Genomic DNA, 20011 nt, shown 5'->3' with positions numbered 1-20011 from the left:
AGACCGGCCCACCAGGTATTAAAGCCATAAAGCCTTTGAATGAAAACAAACGCTGTTGTGACAGTGATGTACACTGTCTTTTTGGTATATGTATGATTTTAAATGAGAATAAGAAAGAAAAGTATTTCTTTGTGCCGCCCCCCCCCCCCCCCCCCCCCCCCCCCCCCCCACTTTCCCTGTTAATGCCCTACCTGGCCCCCTGGCAAAACTTTCCTAGACCCGCCCCTGCACAGTTACCAGCTGTCAGCTGCTTAGAAAAGGATGCTGGTGTTATTTGTCTCTCAGAAACAGTTCATAACTTCCCTTCAACTCATTCATGTGACCTAAAAGGTAAACCTGTTTCTCCATCACCTGTTCAGCTCTGATGATTCAGTAAGGACATCTCCTGGTTTCATCTTCATGTTTCCCTCTCACCACATATCCAAACCGACATCATGACCAGCGGCTTTACAGCTGTGGCTCCAGCAAACATCAGCGGATACTAGAAAATAATATTAAATGAAAAACAAACAGCTTATCAAGCTTAAACGTGCTGCTGTTGTTTAGCGCGACATCCGCTGGTTTCTTGTTTCTGGCGCAAAGTGGGCGATAAATAAACGAGAGAAAAAAACAATCACCTGATCATTGATCAGTTTCATGATTGAAGTAGAAACAGGGGAGGGAGAGAATGAGAGAAGAAGAGGCAGCTGTGCAGCGTAATGACAGAATAACTACAGCTTTGTGTCTTTTTTTTCATTAAAGCGAAAGTACGGGACAAACTGCGTCTCTTCTCAGCTCAATACGAAACGTGTAATATTTTCTCTGAATGAGGAACCATTCCAGTTTTTTAAGGAGCCGTTGGCAACTCTACTAACTAACCTTATGAATAAAATAAAGTTCACTATCAGTAACATCATAGCACCCACCCAGCTGTATAGAAACTCCGTCATGCTAGCTCACGCAGTACGAGTTATTGTAACTGACTGTAAAAAGTCAGCACAACGAAAATAAACTCCACCTAAACTTGGTTTATATTTGACCCAGATAGACTGCAGGTCATAACTTCTTACCTGAAGTTCAGTTCACCTGACACTCGGACCAGCGGCTGCCTCGGGGCTCTCCTCCTGCCTCCCCTTCCCTCATCCAGTTATTTTTACACATTGACCTGCATCTGGCCAATCCACCACCTATCATTGTTCATGCCGTTACAAAAAAAAATAACAAAAAATAAGTCACCGGGCATATGCCCGGTATGCCCGATGGCCAGTCCAGCTATGTTAACCTGCAACCATTGTTTTCATAGTTGTTGCATAGTGGATAACATATAGTATGCCAGTGTTGCTCTGCTTAGCCAATATTGACTTACTGACACATTCTTGTTGAAAATAACAGTTTGACCAATAATTGATGTCCATACCCTTTTTTGTTTGTTTTGTTTTTCTCAATGGCCACTAACATCAGTGGATATCATTTCCTTATTGGCAAGTGGCAGTAAACAACGAAAATGTTGGCCGATGTCTGCCCAGTGAGCGGGTGCCTCCCTGCTTATAAGAGTGAAACAATTTAGGTTTCTTTACAGTTACACTTTACAATTAGGTAAACGATTTATGATTAGTTACCAAGGAACAAATGAAAAATGAATGAGAAGACATTAAAGAGAGAAGACGTTAAAGATATTTAACCAGCTTCAAAAACTAAAGGCAGAAGTTGTTTTAGTACAAGAGACTCATAGGTGTTTTAAGTTAATTTGTAGCTGTGACAGGTCTGAGTTTTCTAATGTTTTCTCAGCCTGCTATAACTCTAGACCAGGGGTTGGCAACCCTAGGCACGCGTGCCACAGTTGGCACGCAAAGGGTTAACTGATGGCACGGCCATAGCTGGACTGGCCATCGGGCATACCGGGCATTTGCTCGGTGGCCCAATGATTTTTATATATTAATTTTTGTAACGGTATAAACAATGAAAGGTGTTGGATTGGCCAGATGCTGGCCGGTGTGTAAAAATAACTCAGTTGTTTGGTGGTGGCATCGCGGAGCTTCCACAGATTCTGTAAAATTAACAAGTGGTGGAGGCCAGCACGTGGATGAGGGAGATCGGAGGCAGGACGAGGAGAGACCCGAGGCGGCCGTCGGTCCGAGCGTCAGGTGAACTGAACTTCAGGTAAGAAGTTATGACCTGCAGTCTATCTGGGTCAGATATAAACCAAGTTTAGGTGAAGTTTATTTTCATTGTGCTGACTTTTTACAGTCAGTTACAATAACTTGTACTGCGTACTAGCTAGCATGACGGAGTTTCTATACAGCTGGGTGGGTGCTATGATGTTACTGATGTTGAACTTTATTTAATTCATAAGGTTAGTTAGTAGAACTGCCAACCGTCCCGTAAAAAGACTGAATCGTCCCTCATTCAGAGAAATTATTACGCGTTTCGTGTTGAGCTGAGAGGGGACGCAGTTTGTCCCGGACTACAGCTAGAATGAAAAAAGACACAAAGGTGGAGTTATTCTTTGTCTTTGCTGCACAGCTGCCTCTTCTTCTCTCATTCTCCCCCCCCCCCCCTCCTGTTGCTACTTCAATCATGAAACTGATCAATGATCAGCTGATCGGCGTTCCTCTCTTGTTTGTTTATCGCCCACTTTGCGCCAGAAAGAGGAAACCGCCGGATGTCGCACTAAATAACAGCAGCACGTTTAAGCTTGATCAGCTGTTGTTAGAATTTATTTAATATTAATTTCTAGTATCAGCTGAGGTTTGCTGGAGCCACAGTTGGTCATGATATCGGTTTGGTTATCTGGTGAGAGGGAAACATGAAGATGAAACCAGGAGATGTCCTTACTGAATCATCAGAGCTGAACAGGTGATGGAGAAACAGGTTTACCTTTTAGGTCACATGAATGAGTTGAAGGGAAGTTATAAACTGTTTCTGAGAGACAAAAAAACACCAATATTATTTTCTAAGTAGCTGACAGCTGGTAACTGTGCAGGGGCGGGTCTAGCAAAGTTTTGCCAGGGGGCCAGGTGGGGCATTAACAGGGAAAGGGGGGCACAAAGAAATACTTTATTTTCATTTAAAATATCTAGCTGTTATTAAATAATTATCTGAAGCTTACAACCAAAGTTTTTAGCTGATGTAAAATGTATAGAAATCATACATATACCAACAAGACAGTGTACATCACTGTCACAATCGTGTTTGTTTTCATTCAAAAGTTTTATGGCTTTAATACCTGGTGGGCCGGTCTGTAGTCAAAATGCCCGAGCTGTTTTTTTGTCCCAGTTCAGCCCTGGGCACGACACGCAGTGAATTAATCTGAGAAGGTGCATCAAAAAATAAATTGCCGCGCCAGCGGTGCACATCGCAAATCAGCTCGCATAGACACATTAGTTGTGCCTCTTCTTAATGACGGTATCTTAACTAACAACGCCAAGTACCAGATTCAACTTGTAATTGGCTAAAAATAACTTAGCCTACTGGTAAGAGGGGCGTTGTTAGCTTTCCACATTCCGACACTTCTAAAGCTTCAGGAGCTGTCCGCTCCGCACAGCATCAGCACCATGGAAATACACGGATACATCCGTAGACTTGAAACACAATGTATTTTTGGGACTTTCAGGTGTATGGACCAATGTTTTATTTTCTGGTCAAACCAGAAATCTTTAATGAGCAGCTAGATTTGTCTCGCATTAACTGGCTGAGTTAACGCCAGTTAATGCAACATTGAAACAGCTGGAATCCACAGCTGTGCGTGTTCATGGAGCTTGCATTTTCACCTGCTGGACATCACCACCTGACAAGTTTAACTGTCTTCAGAACATTGCAGAGGCCTTATTGACAGTATTTGGCTCTACATATCTGTGTGAGCAGATTTTCTCTCACATGAGTGTCCTCAGGTAGCCGTCTGAATGCTGGACACTCGGAGACCTGTGTCTCTGAGTGGGAGACCAGAGATCATATTAACATGTGTGTCTCTGTATTAACAGACATGCCATATTGGCTTAGTTTATTTTTCTTATCATTCTTGTGAGGAGACCATAAATAGCATTTGTATTTTCTGTTGTACAGTCCATTTGCTGTTGTCCATAACAGCAAATGTGGCAAGTCGGCTGGTACAAAAAGCACACACCCAAATTATCATGCCTGCCTTAAAGGGGCAGCACACTCCCTGCCTGGTATAGAGTACTATACCACTATGTCCCTCTTAGTAACAGCACAACTTCAGTGGTGGGTCTCGAATACACCCTGGGGGTGCCTCCTTGAACAACTCTCCCCTCCACTTTCCGGAACCTGCTGTCTTGACCCGGAAAGGTATTTACCGCAAGTCCTGTGGTCCATTGATTTCGTTTAACCTCTTTGTCCTTTAGGAGCACAACATCTCCAACTTGCAGGCTGGCTTGTTCTGCTTGCCATTTCCTTCTCGGCTGGAGTGTCATCAGGTACTCTTGACGCCATCTTTTCCAGAAGGAATCCACAAGGCTTTGAACTTGCTTCCACTGACTTTGGTAGAGATCCTTGAGGTCAATGTCTTCCAAAGGAGCAGACACAGAGTCCACCTTTTGTGTTAAAAGCATAGCAGGGGTGAGTATGGTTGGGATGTCTGGATTGGAAGATACAGGGACTATTGGCCGGGCCTTCATGATGGCTGCGACCTCTGCCATCAGCGTGGTGAGCACTTTGTGTGAAAGACTAGGGGAATGCATCTTGAGCAACATACTATCCAAAGTGCGGCGAGTCATCCCTATCATTTTTTCCCAAACCAACTTGGGTGAAAGGAGGAGATTGGGTCAACCAATCAGCAGGTAAGTTGGACATTTTTTGTTTTTCCAGACTTCCTCTTGCTCGAGTGCCTTCAGTGAGTCTCTCCAAGACATCCACTGTGCCACTTTTTCAGCAGGTATTGGGCTGTCCCAATCGCAATGCTCAGTGCATAGCTCTCTGACTATAGCCTTGCCCTAGGAGCTGCAAACCCCAACGGGTCGAATATGCTGTTAACTGTGGAGGAAATACCTCTACGGGTAAAGGGCTTCTCCTCCTGGGAGACAAGAAAGGTAAAGCTGTCAGTTTGAAGGTGCCAGTTGAGACCTAAGCTTCTCTGCATAGGCAACGGATCCACACCTAGCTCTAGGTCTTTCAGCTCTTTAGCACGTTCCTCAGGTGGAAACGCCTCCACTGCTACGTCGTGGTTGGAGGCTATCTTATATAGCCGTATGTTGGAATCAGCCAACATCTCCTTGGTTTCCTTCAGGACTCGGATGGCGTTGTCATCGGTGGGGAAGGAAGCAAGACTACTGTCCACGTAGAAGTTCTTTAGAACAAACTGTTTTGCCTCTGCACTGTGGTCTTCCTGTCCTTGCAGAGCTGCTCTTCTCAAGCCGTATATGCCAACAGCGGGAGAGGGGCTGTTGCCGAATATGTGCACGGTCATCCTATACTCCGTGATGCGCTTGGTGGGGTCATTGTCCTCGAACCAGAGAAAATGTAAGAAGTCTTGGTGATCATGGTGGACTTTGAAGCAATAGAACATCTGTTCTGTGTCTGCTGCCACTGCTACAGGTTCCTTGTGGAAGCAGATGAGGACTCCTAAAAGTGAACTATTCAAGTCAGGGCCACTCAGCAGGATGTCATTCAGTGAGACGCCATCATGCTTAGTGCTGGAGTTGAGCACTGCCCGTACTTGACCTGGTTTGCGCGGATGATACACTCCGAATATTGGCAAATACCAGCACTCTTGTCCACCAGTGTGAATGTGGGTGGTGGTACTGGTTCAGCATGACCTGCCTCAAAGATCTTCTGCATGAAGGCAATCATGTGTTCTTTCATGTCTGGCTTCTTCTCCAGCATGTGCCGTAATGTCAAAAGACTCTTGACTGCTTGGGCTCGGATGTTAGGGAGTTGGCACCTTGGTTACCTGAAGGGTAGTGGTGCCACCCAACTATTCGAGTCATCCATAAAGACCTCGTTGTCCAATATTTCCAGAAAGACTTTGTCTTCCACAGACGTAGCAGGCTTGTTGTCGTGTGGCGTTTGCAGGAAGACCCCTTTACCAAGGCTGTCTTTCCCATCAAACAGGATTTCGGATGCGTTAGCTCCTGGAAACTGACGATGCTGCTCTGGAGTGTCAAGCTTCTCTTTGATAAGTAGACTGTTAGTGCAAGGGTCGAACAGAGATGTACGACCGTTACTCAGCACGTTGCACTGATAGACGTTTACAAACTCTTGTTTGTGGGCTTTTCTGAGACAAACCTTTCCCACAATCACCTATTCCAAGTCGAGATGCTGGGCGTAGGGGGCATCGTGGGGCCCATTGTATCACTCTTGTGTGCCTGTGGTACATCTCGACCGAGCAAGATCAGGATGCTTGCTGATGGATCTATAGCCGGAATTTTATCCACAACCCGCTTGAAATGTGGATAATGTCTGACGATCTCAGGTGTGGGGATTTCAGACTTATCATCAGGGAGCATGTCACATTCGATTAAGGTGGGGAATTGTCTTGCCATCTAATGACTCCATGATGAAATTGTTGGCTCGGCGCCCTGTTGTTTCAATAACTCCTGAGCAGGTCTTCAAGGTGTATGCTGCTGTGCCCTCTGTAACTCCAAAGAGCTCAAACTCTGTTCTTGCCAAGGACTTATTGCTCTGCTCGTCGAGAACAATGTACGCCTTAACAGCTTTCTCCCTGTGGCCAGCTGGATAAACTCTGAAAAGACAGATTTTGGAGCACGGCTTTGCTCTGATGGTAGTCCCACAAATGTCTGTGCATTTTGCTGTGACAGCTTGAGGAGCTTCTTCTCCTTGCTCCCCGCCTTGCTCTCTTGTGGTTACCGGAGTCTCTGATATCCAGGGGGCCGGCCCTGGGTGTAGCGCAGTAGGGTGGTTCTCACTCTTGCACTCTCTGCACTGAACGGTTTTGTGGCAGTCTTTTGCTAGATGAGTGAATGAAGCACAGCACTTAAAGCAAATATTATTCTCTTTAAGATAAGCTTTCCTTTCATCCAAAGATTTACTCCTAGACCCACGACAGTTACTTTGTTGAAATAAATAGATTACAGGGCGTTTTTTTCCTGTTTCATATTTTAGGCCATGTCCTCTCTATTTTTGGACCCAAGCAAAACACTCATTAAGAGACTGTGTGTCTCAATCATGTCACCTCTACTTGTGGCCCACATAAATGACGTGAAGAAATATTTGTAAAAATTATTATTCAAAAAATTATGTAATACGAAGGCAATAGGCAGAGTGTTTGAGGCATAGCCCTAAAGAATGTGTAGCGTCATGGGCAGTGTAGTCCGTGCTGCAGGGAGAATGGACTGTCATACCCGTTATGTGTCTGTGAGCGAGGGAGGGAGAAAAAGGAGAGTCGAAAGTACAAGTTGTCACCGAGCAGAAACGGGAGATGGAAGCATGTAAATATAATAAAAACCGCTGCAGCCAAAAAAGAGTGCCTGACAAGCCCAGTTGTAAGTAAGCAATTAAGACTCAACTGTACACTGTGTTCGTGTTTTCTTCCAAAACAATAAGTTCCAGCTTTTCAGCGCCTCTCTCTATCTCTCGCTAGCAAAGTTGACCCAGACAACAAAGTAAAGCTAGTTTTCGGCTACGAGCCCGACATGAACCTGACGTATTAGCCAGAGGTCCCTTTACTATGGACCTGTTTTATATACGCACGGAGTAGGTTTATATTAACATTTAAAAATCTAGTTGGTATTGGTATGGCAAGTAACCTTCAGTAATAGTAAAAAAAATCACACAGCAATAGTACATTCATGTAGTTGTAAAAAAGCATGACAATATATTAAGTAATCCAAAGTATTCAGAACACTTTACTCTCATTGAGTAACGTAACGGAATACGTTATAAAATACATTTTGGTGCATGTATTCTGTAATCTGTAGTGTAATACATTTTAAAAGTAACCTTCCCAACACTGAATAGCGTATACAGCTAATTTTATGTGCTATGAATAATAAAATGCATACATACTGAATTTGTCACAATGGATACTCTACCTGTCCATTGGAATTGGTTTTATCATTTGCTGAACTTACAGATTATTGTGACTATTGCATTGGTTTAAAAGTTGATGTTGATGATTCAGAATATATACACTATTTTAGGTTGTAAAATTAATGTTACAGTGGTTATAATTTGTCTTCTTTTTCCATTCTCTAGTAAGGAGCAGCAGAGGTCAGTGAAGACAATGTCGGTGTGGGAACAAAGAGCCAGCCAACTGAGAAAACAGAACCACGCAAGCTGTGAGGCGCTGTACAGTGAGCTAACTTCAGAAGAGCGACTGCACATATCGTCAGCCCTACACATGCGGCCAGACATGAAGACTCACCTTGACCGGCCGTTGGTTGTTGAGCCCCACAGTGGCAGCAGCCAGCACCACCACAAGAAGACTTGCTTGTCAGAGAAGGCTGACACTGCCACGGACCCACCTCCCTCTGTGCCTCACCAGCCCCGCCATCACCACTACCACCGAGACAGAGAACGAAAACAGGAAACCAATGATAATGGTGATAGCACTAAAGATGGGAGACATCACATCCATCACAGCCGCTCCAAAAACCATGACAGCAGCCGGGACAAACGGGGGAAGAGTGAGAGGTCCCACAGCCGGGAGGGAGGCAGGAACCACCGCCATCAGTGTTCAGTGGATGACAGTGCAGGTTGGGGGAACGTAGGCGAGAGAGATCACCACCATCATCATTCACACCGGCAGTCCCGAGGTGGCAACGGGACAGTGAGTAGTGGAGGGAGGGGAGAGCGAAGATCTCGCCACAAAGATGGACATTTGTCTAACAGGAATGGAGATAGGAATTCCAGAGGAGTCAGTGGTGCCAGTGGAGAGAGAAGGCATCGCATTCACGCATCCAGGGGACACTCCACAGAGTCTAATAACAGAGAGAAGACCCATAGTCAGAGGTAAAAACTATGGTTATATATGGTAATACTGTTGTTCTGTTCACTATTTGATTTCAGCTACACAGTGACACTGACAGTGACACTATAAAAAGGCTGGAGCTTGGAATTTGAGCCCAGGGAGGTTACCTATAAGTGTTCAGCAATAAATTTATAACATTTCTTATCTACAATAAAAATGAGGGTAATTAACACTGCCCCAAAAATTGGCTACCCTCTGCTACCCTGGAGGCCATCACCGGAGCTTCCTGTATCAAAAACAAAAAAAAACAGGACCATTTGTTTAACCCGCTGCCCTCTGGTCGGCACAGGTCCTACACCTCCAGACTCACAACCTGCTTCTTCCCTGGGCAATTCGGACTGATAACAAACACTATCCGCTCACACTCTGCCTCTGACAACTCACCTCACCAATTTGAGCCATGGTTTGAGTAACCCTCATCACTCGAGCCACCCACACACAGACTCTAGTTAGACCAAGTTCTTTGCACTACTTCCAAGCACTTTGTTTTCCAATGTACGTCTCTCTTGTTTGAAATATATTCTACTAGTTTGTATATATTCCCCTTAATTTTATATATTTCTCCTGTTTATTATTCATTCCTGCTGTCTTACTATTTATATTTTATTTCTGCACAGTTGGCATGGAGCACCCATAATTTAAAATGCCTAGTTATAGGCATAATGTGTGAACCAGAGTTTCCTTGAGTCTCAACCAGAACAAGGAAAAATTCCTGCAGAAGTCACAACATTACACAGTACACAGTAGAGGAACTAAGATTATATCTCTTCTTTTGGCACAGGTTTGGCGATTCAGAGGGTGAGTCCTTGGCTATCACCCCCCAGCAAGGCTCTGGGGGCACTAGCTGGCCTCCTGATCATATAGAAGACTCAGATAACCAGAGGAATGTCAGACGAACTAGGCAAACCTCCATCCAGATTCCTCCTGTGACTATCACCTCCCCACCTGGAGAGACCACCCTAATACAAAGTCAGTACCTAACCTATTAACATATACAGTGGCTTGCAAAAGTATTCGGCCCCCTTAAACGTTTCCATATTTTGTCACATTACAGCCACAAACATGAATCAATTTTATTGGAATTCCACGTGAAAGACCAATACAAAGTGGTGTACACGTGAGAAGTGGAACGAAGATCATACATGATTCCAAACATTTTTTACAAATAAATAACTGAAAAGTGAGGTGTGCGTAATTATTCAGCCCCCTGAGTCTTTACTTTGTAGAACCGCCTTTTGCTGCAATCTAGAGACTGAAATCCTTGCCCATTCGTCTTTGCAAAACAGCTCCAGCTCAGTCAGATTAGATGGACAGCGTTTGTGAACAGCAGTTTTCAGATCTTGCCACAGATTCTCGATTGGATTTAGATCTGGACTTTGACTGGGCCATTCTAACACAGGGATATGTTTTGTTTTAAACCATTCCATTGTTGCCCTGGCTTTATGTTTAGGGTCGTTGTCCTGCTGGAAGGTGAACCTCCGCCACAGTCTCAAGTCTTTTGCAGACTCCAAGAGGTTTTCTTCCAAGATTGCCCTGTATTTGGCTTCATCCATCTTCCCATCAACTCTGACCAGCTTCCCTGTCCCTGCTGAAGAGCCCCCAGAGCATGATGCTGCCACCACCATATTTGACAGTGGGGATGGTGTGTTCAGAGTGATGTGCAGTGTTAGTTTTCCGCCACACATAGCGTTTTTCATTGTGGTCAAAAAGTTCCATTTTGGTCTCATCTGACCAGAGCACCTTCTTCCACATGTTTGCTGTGTCCCCCACATGGCTTGTGGCAAACTGCAAACGGGACCCCTTATGGTTTTCTGTTAACAATGGCTTTCTTCTTGCCACTCTTCCATAAAGGCCAACTTTGTGCAGTGCACATAAATAGTTGTCCTATGGACAGATTCCCCAACCTGAGCTGTAGATCTCTGCAGCTCGAGTCACCATGGGCCTCTTGGCTGCATTTTTGATCAGCGCTCTCCTTGTTCGGCCTGTGAGTTTAGGTGGACGGCCTTGTCTTGGTAGGCTTACAGTTGTGCCATACTCCTTCCATTTCTGAATGATCGCTTGAACAGTGCTCTGTGGGATGTTGAAGGCTTGGGAAATCTTTTTGTAGCCTAAGCCTGCTTTAAATTTCTCAATAACTTTATCCCTGACCTGTCTGGTGTGTTCTTTGGACTTCATGGTGTTGTTGCTCCCAATATTCTCTTAGACAACCTCTGAGGCCGTCACAGAGCAGCTGTATTTGTACTGACATTAGATTACACACAGGTGCACTCTATTTAGTCATTAGCACTCATCAGGCAATGTCTATGGGCAACTGACTGCACTCAGACCAAAGGGGGCTGAATAATTGCGCACACCCCACTTTGCAGTTATTTATTTGTAAAAAATGTTTGGAATCATGTATGATTTTTGTTCCACTTTTCACGTGTACACCACTTTGTATTGGTCTTTCACGTGGAATTCCAATAAAATTGATTCATGTTTGTGGCTGTAATGTGAGAAAATGTGGAAAAGTTCAAGGGGGCCGAATACTTTTGCAAGCCACTGTAGATGATTAAGTTTAGTTCAGTTGTTACCAATGCTAATTTTTGTATGGTTCTTTGTGGTCTTTTGAATCTGATATTAAAAATACCACAACATCCCCAGGAAACTAAACAAAAGTATCTGTCAGATGTAGCTCTTCCAGGGGTTGTCTTTGAAATGAATATTAGCTCTGGTTCTTTATGGCTTGAAGCTCTCTTGGAAGTAGTTTTGTTGCACAGGAAGAGCCCACAATGAAATGGTTTAGTTTTCACAGTTAAAGGGTATTAGCTTAACTCTTGTCACTGATTTTGAGTGTTAAAGAGACAAGAAATAAGCCAGAAAATGTAAAGAAATCTGAAATGTGAACAAATAAATTAACGTGGGTATTTAGCTAATTTCTTTTTGTTTTAGTGAAGAACACTAAAATAGTGTGATACGCCGTACACTTGGTATCATACACAATAAAAAGAAACAACTTTAAATTCAGTTCGCTTTTATTTATATAGAGCCAAATCACAACAAGTGTTACCTCAAGGAGTTTTATATTGTAGGGGGATAGATCCTACAATAACATACAGAAGCTGAGGGACATCTCAAGCCCTCCAAGGTATAGAGGCCTATCTTCCCCCACCACTCCCCCTGCCAGTGACAGACTCCCTCAGACATCGGTGCATTGGTGGTTCTTTGTGTCCGGGGATGGGCGTCCAGGTACGCACCGGCTCACTCCTTGGTGGCTACTTGTTGGGGCCTGGAGCCTGGGGCTCGCTCAGGCCCCTTCGGGGGTGGGGTGCCCTCAGCCTCTAGGCCTGGGGTTCGGCCACGCTGGCACAGCTGGCTGCCGGCGGAGCTCACGAGCCCGTCACTGCAACCCCCCCGGCTTCTGCTCCGCGGCTGCTGAGTGACTCCTCATCTGGGGCTCTCCTCAGCTCTTTCCAGGAGAGTGGCACGGTTGCCCCTACATTGATCTTCCTCGATCTCTTGTGCTCTGAGGGCCTCTGGATGTCTGGAGCCTGGATCTCCTCCATACCTGCTTCATGCCCTGGAGGACGGGGTTATGGCCCCCCCACACCCTCTAGCAGATCATTACACGAAGGAACCTTTTAAATACAAGCGCGCTCATGCTCACAGGTGTACACACGGGTGCTCACAGACACAAACTACACCCTTTTTGGCCTCTACTTCAAAGCACACTGTGCGCTGTCAATCCTACGTGCTGCAATAATATTCAATATTTAGTATTTACTGTTATATTCACATAGATCATCGCGATGATGTTGTTTATTATATTGCTCTTTTTTTCTTCTGCTTGTTTTCTCTTTTTTCTTTCTCAACAGGTGATCCAGGTGATGTATTTTTTGTCTGTTTGTTTTGTTGGTTTTTGTTTTTTGCCCTTTATCACCGTTCCTCTTCCCCGCTGTTTTTCTTTCCCTCTTTCTTTCTCCCTTCTCTTTCCCCCAGTCATGTCTGTCCCGTGTGTAGCAAGTGAAAATAAAACAATAAAAGCAAAGGTGAATCAAATAGACCAATACGGCAAGGCTGGGATGGTCCATTTGTTAAAGTAAATCCGTTGGGCATCTTTCACTAACCTTACAAAAAAACAGAGCATACAGAAGCTCCAACATTCAATTGAACCCTATGAGCAAGCACTTGGCAACAGAAAGAAAAACCTTTGCATATGAAAAAAACTCCAATAGAACTAGGCTCAGATAGGGACAGCCATCTGCCACAAATGGATGGGGAAGTGAGGGGAGGGAGACAGACAAAAGACACACAGTGGAGGGGAGCCAGAGAATAGTATAAACTAATGATTAAATGCAAAGTTGTGTATAAAAACAGTTCAAATGAAAAGAGGTGAATTAAGAAGAAATGCTCAGTGCATCGTGGAAAGTCCCCAGTAGTTTAGGCCTATTGCAGTATAACTAAGGGAGGGTTTAGGGTAATCTAATAACTACAAGCTTTTTCAAAAAGTAAAGTTTTAAGCCTAATCATCAAAGCAGAAAGAGTTTCTGTCACCTGAGGCCAAACTAGGAGCTGGTTCCAGAGAAAAGGGGCCTAAAAACTGAAGGCTCTGCCTTCCATTCTATCTTTAAATAACCTAAAAACCAGCAGGCCAGACATTCGAGTGCAATTTTAATTTTGGCTTTCTTTTTATTTTGTATATCTTGAGATATTTTTACTTTCAATTTCAGCTCAGTGAAAAACTTTAGCAGAAGAACTTTTTCAGTACCGTATTTTTCGGACTATAAGGCACAGTTAAAATCCTTTCATTTCCTCAAAAGTGTGCCTTATGTATGAATTCTACTGTGCTTACTGACCACAAACTGATTTTATGTGGTACACGGCGCTCAAAAATTTGTCAAAATGTTTAAGTACAACTTTGGTAAGCTACGAAACCGAACCGCTTGATGAATTGTTGGAGCATTACGGCTACTGTAGTCAGGAGCGTCGCAGATTAATACGTACTGTGCTTCAACATAATATTACTATATTGTGTGTATTGTGCACCCCAAAACTGGCACCTGTTAAGAGACATGCTTACAAAGCGGATTTCAAACTCTTATCAGTCACTAAGTAGAACATGAGAATAGAGCAGCTGCGAGAGAATTCAACATTAATGAATCAATGGTATAGAAGTGGAGGAAGCAAGAAGAATGAGTTGACTAAAGTTCATAATAATAATAAATGATAATAATAATAATAAATAATAATAAATGTGTGTCTTATGTTCCAAAAAATACGGTAACTTATCTTCCTTGTAGAAATGTGCTCCAAATAAAGAACGTTGTTTTGACAAGACTGTTAGTTAATCATTTACAAATTAATATTGTCAGTATGGACAGCAATTTTAAAAAAAGTGAACATGTAAAGTTGCGTTGTTAAGTGATGTGGTTGAAAAATTTGGGTGCACCTAACTTTTGTGCTGGTGCACCTAAGAAAGAAAGGTAAAACTGGGTATCATCTGCATAGCAGCAGTGTGTGTATATGCTTTCTAATGATACTCCCTAAGGGAAGTATGCATAATGTAAACTATATTGGTCCTAGCATGGAACCCTGTGTAACTCCAGAAATGAACTTAATGCTTGAAGAGGACTATATATTTAAATGAAAAATTCTGAGCCTGTTACATATGACTGACACCACTGCAGCCTTTAATTTCTATGGCATGCTCTAATTTCTGTAACAAAATATTGTGGTCAACAGTATCGAATTCTGCACTGAGCAGTGGGACAAGCACAGAGACGTGCCACTGCCAGAGGCCATGAGAAGATCATTTATAACCCCTACTAATGCTTTTTTGTACTGTGATGAATTCTGAAACCTGAGTGAAACTCTTTAAATAAACGATTTCTCTAAAGATGATCAGTTAGCCATTTCACAACTACTTAAAGATTTTTTGAGATTAAAAGGAAGGTTGGAAATTGGCCCCTAGCTGGTTAAAGTGATGGCCTTTTAAGTAATGGTTGAGTTACTACCAGCTTGAAGGCATTTGGTATTTGGCATTTGGCATTTGGCCCATTAATAAATATAGGTTGATCATATTTAAAATTAAGATATATGTCGCAATGGCATGACATCTTTGAGTTGTAGGAAGCAATTACTGAAGATCAGCTGGAGAAAGACGGATAGAAATCAGATAGAATCAGATAGGAACTCTGAGTGAGGACCAGGCGGACAATAAATAGACAACAACTAAAAACAGATTTTTGAGTTTTCCAGTCAGGATGCACGAGGCTAAGTGTCAGACTTTAAAAATTAATTAAAACTCTGGATGTATGGTTAAGGTGGAGTGGTGGAGATTGCTGTCACTCCCTCACCCCAGCCTGTGCTATCAGTTAGAATTAGTCAGGCGTGTTAATTCATTTAAACTAACATAATCATCCTGCTGTAACCAGGTTTATGTAAAGCAGAGTAAATCAATATGTTGATGAATTATTAATTAATTTACTAACATGGACTTAGAAGAGAGATATCTGATGTTTATTAATCCACAACAGTTTTTTTTTCATTGCAGTTTTGAATACTATATTGTTACTTTTTTGTGATTTTTTTTTTTATGTTTAAATCATTTATTTATTTTTTATTTTTTTGGGAGGGCAGGCTGCTACATCCAAAGTGAAATGGATGTAATCGTTCCTAAGACCAGGTTTTCCAGAGAAACTTTTCCAATCATCAATAAAGCTCAAATTGGTTGTAGACACCACTCAGACAGTCAGCAATTTTGGGAGAACATGCCAAATATCTCACACATGGTCCAGTTTGAGTGGGGACCAGAAAAAACTGCAGAGTCCGGTAGGGCTGGGCCATATCATACCGTTCACGGTAATACCGGTATAATGTCGGGCAACAATAAGAAAATGAAATATTGCGATAGAATATGGGTAAAACGCGTATGCGCAGTGCCTTTGTTTTCATACGCAAATGGCAGAAAAAGCATGCCGGCAACAGAGAATGAGAAGGGCGAAAGCGGATCGGTGAATGAAACGGATGAACCAGAATTGGTTCTATGTTGCAACTTCAGTGGTGTGGCACTGGTTTAGCTTTCGTCCGTCAGATACACAACAAAGCACTGTTTTTGGTAGCGCATGGTAGCGGGCCGTCGTTATTACCATGTTTTTTGGAAAATATGGCACACTTAAAATCAATCCTTTGATTTTTCTGAAAATTGACAGTGCCCCTTATAATCCCATGTGCCTTATGTATGAATTCTGGTTGCGTTTACTGACCTCGAAACGATTTTATGTGGTACACGGTGCTGGAAAATGTTTTAATACGACTTTGCTAAGCTACAAACAGAGTGATTACGCACTGTGCTTCAACATAATATTACCGTATTGTGTGTGTATAACCTCTTTTTAAGTTTTGTGGATATTATACATGGTTATGCTGAGGATATGTCGGCCAATTTCCACTGGAAATGCCTTTTGGTTAAACTGTCAGCAAGGATTTTGCATTTGCACTGTTAAATTTTTATATAACTTTAATGCACATAAAAAACAGCTGCTTTAAGTGAAAATACGTTGATTTTTTTTTTTCACGAATAAAGTTGTGGAGTTGTAAAGTATTTTGTCTAGTGTCAATTATATCGTCACTTATATCGTCACTTATATCATCAATTATATCGTTAGTTATATCGTTAATGCAAATTTTCAAATGTATATCGTGATAAATATTTTTTGGTAATATCGCCCTGCTCTAGAGTCCGGCATTGTTGTAGCAAAGTTGCACACTGATTCAATGTTAATTTTACTTGCCTGCGATTGACATTCTTGCCAACATGAATTATATATTTTTGCAGAATTTACATTTGTCTTTAGCCAGCCTTTTCAGGGTTCCTTCAGTGCCACCTGCTCTAACCCGTGGAAGATAATTCACTCGCTCGTGTTGGTGCTGAAAGACATTGTATTCATTTTTCAATGCTGCTCTGAGAAATACATTATATGATAGAAATAGTGATCTTGATAATGATGATATTCAGTGCCACTAATGAGCATTATCACGGTCTGATGATCTTTCTTTGCAGTGAACAGTATTGATTGTGAAACAGTGCCCATAAATGAGAAGACCCTGGAGGATCTAGGCCCAAGTGGGCCTAAACCCATCCTGCCTTACAGTTCAATGTTCATCTTTGGACAGACCAATCCGTGAGTTCTGAGCTCTGCTTCCTCCCTCCATATGGTTAGAAGGTGCTACCACACTGAGCCATCACAACATCCTGTGAATGTTAGCCAGTGTAGCTCTTGGGTGGTATTTTATTTCATATCTGTAAAAAAGAACATATTGCATGTCTTACTAAAAGCCAATCTCATGGTACCGATGAGTGCTGACAGGCACCAGTTGTATATAGCATTTTAACACTGCTGGAGTGTGGGAAGGGACAAGAACAGTGAAGCAACAGCAGGTACTTACTTCTTTTTTCTTGGCCTCTTTTTCCTCAGGGTGAGGCGGTTGTGTCACTATATTGTGACTCTGCGTTATTTTGAGATGTCCATCCTGGTTGTCATTGCGATGAGCAGTATTGCTCTGGCAGCAGAGGACCCTGTCTGGACTAATGCACCCCGCAACAATGTGAGACATAGAGTACACAGTAATAAAACTACATACAATACCCACTGTACTCATACAGAACTGAGAGAAGTATTTTTTCTTATCTTTTCTTCTGCCTGAGTCAGGTTTTTTATATACATTTATATATATTTTTTGTCTGTGTGTGGTGCCTAAAAATGGGGCCATACATCTATGATAGACTGGATTATTACGCAAGTAGAACTATTTCAGAATAGTATCTACAGTTTCTTTTCTACTTTGTTGTCTTTGTCAGTATTAATCAAGTCTTTTTACAGGTGCTCAAATATCTGGACTATGCCTTTACTGGTGTTTTCACTTTTGAAATGGTGATCAAGGTAAACACTACCCTTTGAAATTCACTATTGTTCACTGTATTTTTGTATGTGTTTTCATTATATTTTATCAGAAGCAAACTGGTGACTCATTTCAGTTTTTACTTGCAGAAACCAAATAAGTAATACTATATTACGATACTGAGGCAGGAATGTACCTCACTGTGACCAGTGCAGTTCACTCAGTATATCTGCTGCATTATGGTTCTTATACGTATAATCCACAGTATTTAAATCTGACAGTGTTCTGTCAGTGAGAAATTTAACACCAGATTTAATTGCATTTCAATATAATTTAAATCATGACTTTTGTCTTACTCTTCTGCCAGCGAGAGTGATTACACTGCTGTCTCTAACATTTTTTGTTATTTTTTATTTTTTGTCATACACTATTACCATTGTAATAGTGGATACTCATTATGAGCAAAAGTATAAACAGAAGAAAGTCCTTATAACAGTTTATTTTAATAGGTAATTTTAAGTTAAACAAAATAAGCAAAAGAACACAAATTACCTGTTCTTGGTTTAGATGGTAGACCTGGGGCTATTGCTTCATCCTGGATCCTACTTCAGAGACCTGTGGAACATCCTGGACTTCATAGTGGTCAGTGGGGCACTGGTGGCATTTGCTTTTTCGTAAGTTCCACAGCTTCTGTCTTTCTGTGATAAAATGAGACATTTACAGATATTGTTAATCCTGAATCTGGTGTGTTATGTGCAATATACATCAAATACCACACTACACTGAGAGATGACATATAATTTAAATGATAGTGCGTACCTTTGGTTAGCCAAATGTACAGTCATAGCTACAGTCAAGTTTTGATAGTGGCAACAACTGTGTTTTATATACTGTACTGGTTCAGTTTTCATTTAATTATTTTTACATGTTTCTAAGTGAAGAACAATCATTTGCATTTCATGTTTTGCTTGTTCACCTGTTTTTTAAAGATTCTCTTAGGTATGGATCCAAAGTGTTAGTTTGATGCTCTCTCAGCCACTTAGTTATCACGAAGTACAGATTCACAGAATTTCAACAAATTGTTTCTCGTTCACTGGAAGTGGCTGGACAGTCAAAAAGCTCTCAAACTGATCAACTCTGAGCACTGATAAGGTAGGATTGAGTCACCTTTATTCAGGTCCAGAAGCTGATATTGAGCATGCCACAGCAAACTGGAGAAATTATAAAGAAGAGGTGTCATAACCATAAGTACTGTCTCTTTGCACGAATTTGATTGTTTGTTTGTTTTTTGCCAAGGAACTCTTTGAAGCTTATGAAATGATTACGATTATTTTTCACTATATCATTGAAACAAATGGCAAAATGTAGGAAACACAAAATTTGTTCCTGTGCCAAAACGTTTGCCTTGACCATAAACACTATACACATACACTAACCTTACAAAAGCAGATGACCTCTTTATGTATGTTTGAGAGGTGTGTATGAGAGAGTGTGTGTGTGTGTGTGTTATGATATTGTACAATGTGCTAATTTACATAATCCTCTCCCTGTTTCTGTCCTGGTATCGTTTTGAAGGAGCTTCATGGGGTAATGCCTCCTCTACCTCTCTCATCTTGCCTGTTTGTGTCATTATCAGTGCGTATGTATGTGAGAAAGAAAACATACATGGCTTACACTGCAAAAACAAGTAATTTCCTGACATACTCGGTCTTACTTCTTGACATCTAGGTCACAAAGTATAAAGAAATTAAAGTTAAAATTAAAGTCAAATAATCTAAATTTGTCTTTTTTAATACACCAACAACAATCTACCCTGTTTACTATATGGAAATGTATTTGGCCACAATTCTATGAGGGAAACCGGACAAACACAATTTTCAAACTGTATAGAAATTTAAGCCAATACATTTTTCAGCATCCTTTTGTGAGTAAGATTAAATTAACTGCTTACAAAAATATTTTTCTGTTAAAATTGCCCACTTGTTTTGAATCATGCCAGAAGCTAGGGCAAATCCATTTTACACAGAACACAGTTATATTAAAAAGATTGTAAAATAGTGATTGTTGAAGGAAACAATCAGCAATGTCAGAATGACAAATTACAACCCTTATCTGTTTTGTTTTATTTTCTTTTGTTTGTTTGTTTTTGTTTAAGCAGTAAGCAGTATATGTAGTGAAATTGCTTGTGAGAATGTTTCTTTTTTGCAG

General features: G+C 41.8%; 1 protein-coding gene across 1 annotated transcript in view; it reads left to right on the top strand.

Moving 5' to 3' along the window:
- LOC148102245 (voltage-dependent N-type calcium channel subunit alpha-1B-like) overlaps window positions 1-20011 on the top strand; it is a 224611-nt gene that overhangs the window by 51939 nt on the left and 152661 nt on the right. The window contains exons 14-19 of the mRNA XM_087842717.1: window positions 8149-8904; window positions 9705-9892; window positions 16965-17085; window positions 17380-17509; window positions 17785-17844; window positions 18371-18477. Coding sequence (XP_087698843.1) covers window positions 8149-8904; window positions 9705-9892; window positions 16965-17085; window positions 17380-17509; window positions 17785-17844; window positions 18371-18477 — 1362 coding nt within the window. The remainder of the gene's footprint in view (window positions 1-8148; window positions 8905-9704; window positions 9893-16964; window positions 17086-17379; window positions 17510-17784; window positions 17845-18370; window positions 18478-20011) is intronic.

The sequence above is a fragment of the Neolamprologus brichardi genome, chromosome 7, assembly GCF_056152115.1.
Source record: "Neolamprologus brichardi isolate AB-2024 chromosome 7, ASM5615211v1, whole genome shotgun sequence".
Lineage (NCBI taxonomy): Eukaryota > Metazoa > Chordata > Actinopteri > Cichliformes > Cichlidae > Neolamprologus > Neolamprologus brichardi.
This window is presented reverse-complemented; position numbering and strand designations above follow the sequence as displayed.